The 11,863-nt window shown below is 47.4% G+C and overlaps 1 protein-coding gene across 2 annotated transcripts; it reads right to left on the bottom strand.

The window, feature by feature from the left end:
* Nucleotides 1-2,939: 2,939 nt before the first annotated feature.
* On the bottom strand, nt 2,940-6,120 carry LOC109785179 (uncharacterized). 2 transcript variants are annotated; one of them, XR_012190197.1, is made up of 3 exons: nt 4,946-6,120; nt 3,299-4,856; nt 2,940-3,195 (listed from the first exon to the last, which is right to left on the bottom strand). XR_012190197.1 is itself a non-coding variant. In XM_020343788.4 (2 exons), exons 1-2 carry the CDS (start codon nt 6,118-6,120, stop codon nt 3,398-3,400), a joined length of 2,634 nt encoding a protein of 877 aa, XP_020199377.1. In that variant the 3' UTR covers nt 3,295-3,397. The 2 variants fall into 2 exon arrangements, 1 of the variants encoding a protein (XP_020199377.1); XM_020343788.4 differs by lacking the exon at nt 2,940-3,195 and having other exon boundaries at nt 3,295-4,856.
* Between the last annotated feature and the right edge of the window lie 5,743 nt (nt 6,121-11,863).

The raw sequence follows: 11,863 nt of genomic DNA on the forward strand, positions 1-11,863 counted from the left end.
TTTAAATCCCCAACATGTTTTGAAAAATGTGAACACTTTTTGAATTTGAACATATTTTCAAAATTGGGAACATTTTCTAAAATTTCGAACATTTCTTGTGAAACCCGAACAATATTCGAAAACTACGAAGAATTTTTGAATTGCAGGCATCCTATATACATAAGAAGTTGATCCCCACTATCCTATTTATCTCAACATGCACACATGCCACCTCATCAAAGGCCGACCACTATATGCATGAGAATTTTTTTCCATTATTAGTTGATCTCATGAACACTTTTCACCTCATCATACATGCCACCTCATCAAAGAAAGGTCCACTCAACATGCATGAAAAAAAGTTTTCCATTACGTTATGCCACTTATATTCGAAATATTTTCTAACTACACAATAATCAATTACAATACATAGTATTTATTTTTAGCTTTATTTTACATATTATTAATTCAACAACGGAAGCTCCATACAATCAAATCACTGAAATATATTGCAATTGATTCTCGCAGCAACGCGCGTGGTATTCTCTAGTTTTTCAAACTAGCGAACATTTTTAAAATTGTGAACATAATTGAAAAAATAGAAATAACTTTGTGAATTCCAAACAATATTTGAAATTTCCAAACATTTTTTGTAAAAGTAAAATAAACGTGAAGTTGGAAAAGAAAAGAAAAAAGAAACAGGAAAACATAAAAAACAAAAACTATAAACTGGAGTAAAAAAACTTTCGTAAACATGAGCGAACGAACTGATTAAATGGGCCGGCTCAGTCGCTTTGCTAGTGCGGCTGCTGTGCGATGCCGCAACGCGCGGCAAATAGGGATTTCCGTACTAGGCCACCGGAGCAGGGGTGTCGTCATATGTCTTGTCCGCTTGCAGAGTCTAGCACAGTTTCTGTTGCCGCAGCAATCTGCTGCATGCAGCTTGCGATCGTGAGAAATGGACTCCTGCGTTCGACCTGCTCGCTCTCATGGCTTAATTTACTGCCCGAATCAAGATCGGAGTTCCTTGCCATATCGCAGCGCCAAGGCTGCCGGAGCTGACGCACCATATTGGAGACAACCGGCGGCAGGCCGGACTGCGAGAAGCCGCGGGAGGTGAGTGAAGCAGGCCGAGCTCCGCTCTAAGAGCGCGCCGATGGTGCTTGACGAAATGGCCCCGTCGGAATGCCCGGGTGGTGGTGCTCGACTAAATGACCCCCTGCGGGTGCAGGACTGGTGCTCGACGAAATGCGTGAGAGAAACCATCCTGAGAAAGGGGCATCCCGTGTCTTTCTCCCACCCAGGTTGCCAGGCGCTGCAGCTGGGGCTATGCTTTCTCTGAAGTTCTCTGCAATGCCAGGACGTAATTCCAGGTGTGCCTCCTCTTCTATGACCCCCACTTCATACTATGTTATGCCACGAACCTTATGATGCCAGATTGGGTGTGTTGCTTGAACTTCATGTGTCTGTTCCTAAATTTTAGTAAACACTGTGAAAATGTAAACTGCACTAGGATCATATTCTATGTCGGTTTCCGTTCCACCTGGGGATCTTCCACCTGTTTGGGCCTCCTACTCATGCCAAAGGAGTGTGGGGGGCTGGGTATTCTGGACCTAGAGATTATGAACTCCCCTCTCAAGTTATGCTGGGCATGGAAGGCGCATACTGCAGGGGACCGATCTTGGAGCATTATGCTCAGCCCCCCTGCAGCATCATGAAAGACAGCTATTCATTCAACGTGGCGGCTCGGGTCAAACTGGGCAATGGGCGACGATGCTTCGTCTGGACAGATTGTTGGGTGCAGGGCGCTGCTGTTGCGGAATTTGCTCCGGACATCGGTACCTCTAAAAACAAAGCTTTTTCTTTGGTTGGTCGTCAGAGGGCGAGTCTGGACGGTGGATCGCCTTGCGAAGCGCATCTTGCCTCGTCAGGGCTCTTGCTGTTTCTGTCATAGACTCATTGTGCACAAGAATCAGTTCATCATCTGTTCATTGGGTGCACGGTCGTTCGGATTATCTGGAGTTCAGTGTTTCTTTGGGCCAATTTGAGTGAGGTCGTTCCTCAGGATAACTTGCTTCTACGTGACGGTGGCTCGATGCTAGATCGAGAACTCAGAACACTAAGAGGAAATCTCTGAACTCTTTGGTGCACCTTATTATTTGGAGCATTTGGCGTGAGTGGAACGGCAGGGTTATGGATAATCGCTTCTTGCCTTTACAAAGAGTCATTGATCAAGTCATAATTGACGCCAGGCAATGTGAGGTGGCGAGTCTGGGGCGTATGATCCTTCACTAATAGGCTACTAGCTGTGATCGTCACTGTTATTTTGCTTGGTTGTTGTTTGTTTGTTTGTTTGTTTTTGTATGTGTTTCTTTTAAGTTTTGTACTTTTTGTCGAACTGGTCGTGTGTATACCTTTCCCTCTTTAATATAATACATGCAGCTCTCCTGCATGGTTCAAAAAAAAAAATTAACGAAGAAATACCTTGAATTACAAGCTGCACAATAAAAAACAGAATTGTGAACTTTGAGCATGAACAGTGCTTAAAAGCCACATTTTTTTTGTAGCTCTCATTTTAATGTATTTCATCATGAAATTTACACACATGTACATTACATCTCTGGTTTTTTTTAAGAATTTTTTGAAACATAGAAGTATGATTTCTGAATTGTCAAAATTTAGGCTCCATGGAGCCTGAGTTCCATTTAGCATTTCATCTTGCATGATCCGGTTCCTGGTGCCTGCATAATTTCTAATGCATCTACCCAGGCACACAAATCAGTCAGGTGTTTACATCCTTGCTTGCCAAACTGTCTTGTGATGTTTGTGCAATTGCTCTTTTTTATGTGTTTAACACTTAACAATGATTAAGACTGCTCTTAGTCTTCGAATCATGTAACTGCAGAACAACCATACGTAGCTCCAAGCCCTGTGAACCTGCCACATCCACTGGATTCAGGTTTACACCCAACCCGAGTCCAAATATGCCCGATGCAAAAATGTATAGTTTTTGCCAATATGCTCGAGCATACTAGCTAAGTTTGAGTGATTTAGAATAATCCAGTACATCAAAGATCAAGTAGACTATAAATCTAGAAATGGGGAGGAATAGGGCATAGCAGAGATGACAAGCTACGACCAAAACTAAGAATAGGAAGAAACTAAAAATAAAAGAGAAGCCACACACCATCCCCTCCTTTCTATTTGTATTACTCCCTCCGTTCACTTTTGTAAGACATTTTAGACATTTAAGACAGCACCTAAAACAGGTCAATTTCAGCTGTCTTAAACGACTTACAGAAGTGAACAGAGGGAGTACATAAAAACAATAAATCAAATCAGGAGACAATAGGGAAATTGATATACAGGAAGATCACATCCACTCCTCACACGAACAGAGCTACAAACACACTGATAATCAAGGTGTTGACATTGCAGCAAACTGTGCCTGATTCCTCGCGTGCTCCTGTGATTGAGAATTTGCTTGGGCGCATGGACTCCTTTGCTGAGGAATGACAGCACTATGAGAATGAGAACATAACAATGCCAGCATTATATGGATTGCAACGTAGGCCAGGACGGCGATGATCAGCACGGCGACATACACAGATGTCTTCCACCCCCTGCTGGATCCTGCTGCGTATGCCACTAGTAGGGCGAGCAAATCCAGCACAATCGTTGTGTTCATGACCTTGAGCGACCATTCTTTATTCTTATTCAGCCACTGCGGCAGCAACATGACGATGACAACAATGGATGCCACAAAGGAGGTGGAGTTGCTGTAGAAGAAGGCGAGGTACCGGGGCCTCCTGTTGTCATGCATGATCGGGTTTCCTGCATCATACCAACTGCTGTCGTTCTGCCAAGCTCCCCCAGGCGGATCTAGACCAGCCTGGTAGGTGACACTTGCCACAAGGATTCCTAGCAGCATCAGATATTTGCGCTTGGCATGCTTTGCCTTTCCTTTTTTGTCAGCATTTTCTTGCTTCAGTTCACTGACCGTATCTTTCTTATCCAAGAACACTAGGAACAGTACAGCTATGACAAAGAGGACCACAGCCCCTAAGACAAAGATGTAGATGGATGTTTTCAGATGCTGGGTGCTTCCAGCAGCATAAGCCCCTATCAGACCAAACATGCCCGCCGCCGTGCAAACAGCGAGTGCGTAACTTCGTATGGCTGGCCTGTATAAATGGGGGTTCACGAGCAATATAATGAGGGCGATGGACAGCATGAAGCTCACTGTATTGCAGTAGAAGAAGGCTTTGTAGCGGCGGGGAAAGTTGTACAAGAGGACCGGGTCCCCTGCCTGGTGCCCGCTGGATCCATCATCCTGAAGCCGGAAGCCGCCCGGAGGTGTCAACCCTGCTTGGTAAGTGATGGTCGCAGCCAATACTGCGAAAAGGAGCAACCGCTTGCGCCTCTTCTCCACGGACTCAATTTCCTCAGCAGTGGCTTCGGCGCGGTTCAGTGTAAAGAAGACAACATGGATCACTACATAGACCAGGACGGCGCCTGCCAAGGCCATGGCGTAAATGGAGGTGGTCAAGTCCCGAGAGCTTCCCGCAGCATATGCTCCGATGAGGCCAAACAAGTCCAGTATCATGGCTGCCTGGAGGACATGGGTCTGGAGCATAACCTTGCTTTGTACCAGGATGATGGCCACCAAAGAGGCTACGAAGGCGACGGAGTTGCAGTAGAAGAAGGTCTTGTACCGCTTAGCGTTCACTGTGAGGAGGATCGGGTCACCAGCCATGTGCCCGTTCCCATTATCCGGCCAGACGCCACCGGGAGGGTCCAGCCCCGCTTGGTAAGTGATGGTTGCTGCAAGAGTGGCTAGCAACAGTACAAGGGAGCGAGCCTGATCCGCTGCCATCCTATGTAATTGGGGAGCAAAAGAGGTCATTTAAAGCCAATGATTTTCAGAGGAAGAAGAAATAAGAAAAGGGATGTGCTCCCGTAGTACCTGCTGCCATTAGTCTCCGGACCTGGAGCTATTGTTATTGCTTTTGGCAAGCTCCAGCATGAGTCTCCGGACCTGCAGCGTTGGAAGCTTTTGATTTTGGTCCAGAACCAGGTACTTGCAGCTTGTATGGTATCTTGAACAAATGCAACTTGAAGCAATGCCATGAATGCCAGGACGGCAATAACCAGGCTGCCCACATAGAAGTTGGTGTCGGTCTCCCTGCAGCTGCCGGCCGTGTATGAGACGATGAGGCTGATCAGCGCGACAGCGATGCACCAGTATGCCCCAGTCACGCGAGGCTTTCTGTCCAGAAGCACCACAATGACGAGCAGTGACGCAACAAACGCGGTGGTGTTGAAGTAGAGGAAGACCCTCAAGCGAGCTCCATGGCGGTCCTTGAGAATCGCGTCGCCTGGCCGGTGACCGTTCTCGGTGTTGTCCCAGAAGCCGCCTGGCGTGCTCATACCTGCAATGTACGTGACGCTCACTGCAAACGTCGCGAGCAGCATGAGGACCTTGCGGAGCCGTTTCTCTTGCACAGGGTCATTGTACTCGTGGTCGTGCGAGAACGAGGCCAGCACCATCTGGAACATGAGGTAGATGAGGACGGCAGCCACCAGTACCGAGGAGTTGATGGTGGTGGGCGTGTCCCGGCAGGTCCCAGCGGCGTAGGCCCCCATGACGCTCATCAGGTCCACCACCATGACCGCCCGCAGCGGCAGGAGGCGGAGCTGCTTCTTCTCTTCCAGGAGGGTGAGGAAGAGGACAAGGACGATGATCACGAGCGACGAGGCAAACGCGGTGGCGTTGCAATAGAAGAACACCAGGTACCGGCGGTAGCTGGTGGTCCGGATGATGGAGTCGCCGGCGAGTTGGCCTGAGGCGGCGACGGTCTCCTGCCAAACGCCCCCAGGCGGGTTGAACCCTGCGGCGTACGTCACCGTAGCCACCAGCGTTGCCAGCAGCAGGATGTACTTGCTCAGTTCCAGCATGAGCTTGTAGCTCTCGATCACCTCCTTGGGCTGGCTGCTTCCATTTGCTGGAGGCTGATGATCCTGGGGCTGGCTGTTTTCATTTGTTGGATTGGGGGCTGGAGGCGGAGCTGGATGATCCGGCTCGGGGCAGTCAATTGTGATCTCAGTTGGGCTGTTCTGGCGTGCTGGCTCGGCCTCCATTTGCACAGAAAAATGGTGCCTCAAGGTTCAACTTGGCGATGGAATTAAGGACAAGACCTGAATCTGTGTCCGGTATATAGCTGACCCAGCAAGCTTGTTCGTCAGCATGACAACCTGGTATAACGTCATAAATAATTATAAAGGAGGAAAGCAAAAGAAAAACGGTATTGCAGCCAAATTTATCATTATACATGGTGTCGTTGGATCAGCATCTGACGGACATATTTGTGTTATGAGGTAGCTGGTTGCCAGCACAGGCGGAACCTCATCGCCGTTAACAAATGGGGTGGCCGGAGAGGGACTCGTGGTAATGGTATTGTCGCCGGTCCCCGGCCCGCTTCATCATTCTGATATGAATGTCCCCGCTTCATCAGTAATGGGGCGTGGGGAAGATGGTGACACGCCACGAGGGAGGGTGCAGGCACCGGATGTTGAATCCAAGGTACAGCCATTCGACAAACTGCGTAGCAGTAACTTGTGGTTTCGTACTTTCATACACGGGCAATTTACTCGAGATAGCTAGAGTGCTAGCACTCACTTGTTCAGAACAACAGAACGTGAAGCAGGATATGAGTCGCATTCTCGACAGTGTTGTTTGTTCCCGAGGGATATGATGCACCTCACACCTCAACGCCAGGGTTAAAGTCATTTCTAGTGTGAATCTACGTGCATGTTTCAGTTCTCAACGACGATACATCGTGTGCAATCAATGAAAAAAATAGCCTGGCTCTTAAAATATGTTATTAACGTGCTATATCACCGCTACAGCATTGCTACTAGTGAGACATTGTACACTAATTTAGTTAGTGAGACATTGTTCAAAACACTATAGCGCGCTTTTTTTTTTTTCACGGTGCACAATAGATGCTCGTAAATGAGGGAATAGCATGGCTGGACTGTCTACATTGCACTGTATGGTGACATGACTTAGTTGTTTTCCAGGTCTTTATGGACATGTTTGGTTGCCTCCAGCCGTTTTGACCTCTTTACATCTGTGGCTCAGTAGAGCTCTGGCCGAGATACTACCAGTTTAAACCATGTTTTGCATTTTCGTTTGCCTGCCTGCATTGCATCATGAGATCGTTTGATACATGATGTTTGGTTGGCTACACTTGAGGATTATGGTTGTGTAGATGCAAAAACATGGTGTTTGGTTACTCATGCCTAATCTTATGATCACCTTTTCTCCCTAGTGATGATTTTACCATATATTACACTACATAGACAATGCCAAATAATCATCATGCAGTACAAAATTACATCGTTTCACTCCTATGTACTAAGAACCGTGCTATATGTACTACAGTTCACGTACGAATTTTGTCCGATGGAGCAGATCCAACCGTATGTCAGTTGGACTCGAACTCCAGCGACGGCTGGATGTCGCATCGTACCAAATCGGACAAGCCATAGTTGTACGTGTAGTAGTTTCGATGTACTAAACAAATGTTAGTTCATCCTAGGTACAGGTACTGACAAATGACAATACAAATTAACAGACATATGGCTTAATGAAAGAATGACTCCCAAATAAATCATCATGCAGTATGAAATTAATACTGGAAAAATATCGAAAAAACAAGAAAAACGGCAACGGAAAAACACGGAAGAAATAAACCGGAGCCTAGGAAGCACGGTTGCGGTTTTCAAAATTTCTTTTTTGGAAAACCATGTTGTGCTTTTTTCTATTTTCTAGGAAACACGGGCTGTCCATCTCGCGGAAGCATATATTATGCTTTCCCTTTTCGAGTAGAAGCATAATTGTGCTTCTCGAAGCAAATATCTCGTGGAAGTACATGGAAGCAAATCTGTGCTTCCACGAGAAGCACTGATGTGCTTCGAAAAAATCTCCAAAACCTAAAAAAATAAAGGCAAAAACAAAAAAGCTGAAAAAAAAGAATGTAAAATCTGAGAATAGTATAGAAATATAAAAAAACTAATTTTTAAAGGGAGCGCCTAACACGCGACACATGGTGGCAGCTGGACGCACCACCCGCGCGCTCCCAGACCACAAAAAGGACCCTTACAAAAGCCCCTCATGGTAACCGTTGGTTAGTTGCTCGCACATATATAGGATTTTTTGATGAATAAGGACGATTCCAACATAGGGATGCATTTCGTCTGTTGTTGTCAGTTTGGGTCCATGTGGATAGAAATCACGGCCCAACACAGTGACACAAACCCATTTCGTGTCCGCGTGGAAGCAAATCTGTCCAAATTTAACTGGGTTTGCGTCCACACTGACAGCAGACGGGTGAGCAGCGCATCCGCTCAGTGTTCCCCCAATGGCCTGACGTTCCACTGGCGCTCCACGTCTTGGCGTTGGTGGCCCCCGCGCCGCAGCCATAGCCGTGGCCACTACCGCTGCTAGAAGGGCACGTGAAGGATCGACATCGCAGCCATATCCATGGCCGGCTCTGGTCTACCTTGACCTGGTGGACAAGCACAATAAGATCTAGGGTTTACCTTATTTTAAATGGACATCAGAAAAAAATGTTGAAATGCAGCAGGGCGTTGGGTCCACCTATGGGTCGGTTTGTTGGAGTTGCCCTAAGACCATCGGTAACTATATCTCTATCTCAACTACTTGAAAAGAATGTAATGTTCTCATTTCACCTTTTTTCCACCATCCCATCCTCCAACCTTACATGTATATGATAATCAATCATCTTAATTTACTTACTTTCTAAACCAATTCCATTTAATTTACTTATTATACTTCTAATCAAAATATAAGGTAATTACGGGCAGTATTTGATGAACATTTCATGTCCTGTCTACTACTCGCGTCCCTCTCGCGTTGCCTCCCCCGCGAGCGACTCGAGAGGGCTCCACCGCCGCCTAGTCCCTCCAGCGCCCTTCTCCCCTTCCGCCGCTGCCGATGGTCGGCGCCTGGCAAAGACCGTGCGCACGACGGCGGCGGCGGAGGGTCTCTCCTCCCGTTCCCGGATCCGCTGCGGCGCGGGCGTCCTGATCTGCGGGGTGCGGCCCTACCGACGGTGTGGCGGATCCCGGAGACGGCGGACTCGCGGTGGTGCACGGGTGCCCAGATCCATGGGTGTGGGACTCCCAGCAGCGTGCGGGCTCCTGGCGGCGGCGGGATCGGTCGACGACGGGCTTGGGCGATGGTGTCGGCCGCGCGGTGCCGGATCTCGTCGTTCGCGGCGGATCTCGGCACTCGGGCATTCGTGGAGGAACCTGGTGAAGGAAATATGCCCTAGAGGCAATAATAAAGTTGTTATTTATATTTTCTTATATCATGATAAATGTTTATTATTCATGCTAGAATTGTATTAACCGGAAACTTAGTACATGTGTGAATACATAGACAAACAGAGTGTCACTAGTATGCCTCTACTTGACTAGCTCGTTAATCGAAGATGGTTAAGTTTCCTAGCCATAGACATGAGTTTTCATTTGATGAACGGGATCACATCATTAGAGAATGATGTGATTGACTTGACCCATTCGTTAGCTTAGCACTATGATCGTTTAGTTTATTGCTATTGCTTTCTTCATGACTTATACATGTTCCTATGACTATGAGATTATGCAACTCCCGAATACCGGAGGAATACTTAGTGTGCTATCAAACGTCACAACGTAACTGGGTGATTATAAAGATGCTCTACAGGTGTCTCCGATGGTGTTCGTTGAGTTGGCATAGATCGAGATTAGGATTTGTCACTCCGATTGTCGGAGAGGTATCTCTGGGCCCTCTCGGTAATGCACATCACTATAAGCCTTGCAAGCAATGTGACTAATGAGTTAGTTACGGGATGATGCATTACGGAACGAGTAAAGAGACTTGCCGGTAACGAGATTGAACTAGGTATGATGATACCAACGATCGAATCTTGGGCAAGTAACATACCAATGACAAAGGGAACAACGTATGTTGTTATGCGGTTTGACCGATAAAGATCTTCGTAGAATATGTAGGAACCAATATGAGCATCCAGGTTCCGCTATTGGTTACTGACCGGAGATGAGTCTCGGTCATGTCTACATAGTTCTCGAACCCGTTGGGTCCGCACGCTTAACGTTCAATGACGATCGGTATTATGAGTTTATGTGTTTTGATGTACTGAAGGTAGTTCGGAGTCCCGGATGTGATCATGGACATGACGAGGAGTCTCTAAATGGTCGAGACATGAAGATTGATATATTGGAAGGTTATGTTTGGACACCGGAATGGTTTCGGATGAGTTCGGGCATTTACCGGAGTACCGGGGGGGGGGGTACCGGAACCCCCCGGGGGGTCAATGGGCCTTCATGGGCCTTAGTGGAAGAGAGAGGAGGCAGCCAAGAGGTGGGGCGCGCTCCCCAAGCCCAATCCGAATTGGGGAGGGGGCCGGCCCCCCTTTCCTTCTTCCCCTCTTCCCCTTCCTCCCCCTCCTAGTTGGACTAGGAAAGGGGGGAAACCTACTCCTAGTAGGAGTAGGAATCCCCCCTTGGGGGCGCACCATGAGGCCGGCCAGCCCCCTCCTCCCCTCCTTTATATACGGGGGAAGAGGGCACCCCATAGACACACAAGTTGATTCTTAGCCGTGTGCGGTGCCCCCCTCCACATATTTCCACCTCGGTCATATTGTCGTAATGCTTAGGCGAAGCCCCGCGTTGGTAACTTCATCATCACCGTCGACACGCCGCCGTGCTGACGAAATTTTCCCTCAACCTCAGCTGGATCTAGAAGTTCGAGGGACATCACCGAGCTGAACGTGTGCAGATCGCGGAGGTCCCGTGCGTTCGGTACTTGATCGGTTGGATCGCGAAGACGTTCGACTACATCAACCGCGTTACTTAACGCTTCCGATTCGGTCTACGAGGGTACGTGGACACACTCTCCCTGCTCGTTGCTATGCTTCTCCTAGATAGATCTTGCGTGATCGTAGGAATTTTTTTGAAATACTAAGTTCCCCAATAGTGGCATCCGAGCCAGGTCTATGCATAGATGTTATATGCACGAGTAGAACACAAAGAGTTGTGGGCGATAATAGTGATACTGCTTACCAGCATGTCATACTTTGATTCGGCGGTATTGTTGGATGAAGCGACCCAGACCGACATTACATGACCGCGTTCATGAGACTGGTTCTACCGCCGTGCTTCGCACACATGTGGCTAGTGGGTGCCTGTTTCTCTAGCTTTAGTTGAATCGAGTGTGACTACGCCCGGTCCTTGTTGAAGGTTAAAGCAGCACACTTGACAAAAAATCGTTGTGGTTTTGATGCATAGGTAAGAACGGTTCTTGCTAAGCCCGTAGCAGCCACGTAAATTTTGCAACAACAAGTAGAGGACGTCTAACTTGTTTTTGCAGGGTATGCTGTGATGTGATATGGTCAAGACGTGATGATATATAAATTGTATGAGATGATCATGTTTTGTAACAGTTATCGGCAACTGGCAGGAGCCTTATGGTTGTCGCTTTATTTTATGAAATGCAATCGCCATGTAATTGTTTTACTTTATCACTAAGCGGTAGCGATAGTCGTGATATCATTAGTTGGCGAGACGACAACGATGCTTCGATGGAGATCAAGGTGTCAAGCCGGTGATGATGGTGATCATGACGGTGCTTTGGAGATGGAGATCAAAGGCACAAGATGATGATGGCCATATCATATCACTTATATTGATTGCATGTGACGTTTATCCTTTATGCATCTTATTTTGCTTAGTACGACGGTAGCATTATAAGATGATCTCTCACTAAATTTCAAGGTATAAGTGTTCTCCCTGA

This window comes from Aegilops tauschii, chromosome 7 (genome assembly GCF_002575655.3).
Source record: "Aegilops tauschii subsp. strangulata cultivar AL8/78 chromosome 7, Aet v6.0, whole genome shotgun sequence".
NCBI lineage: Eukaryota > Viridiplantae > Streptophyta > Magnoliopsida > Poales > Poaceae > Aegilops > Aegilops tauschii.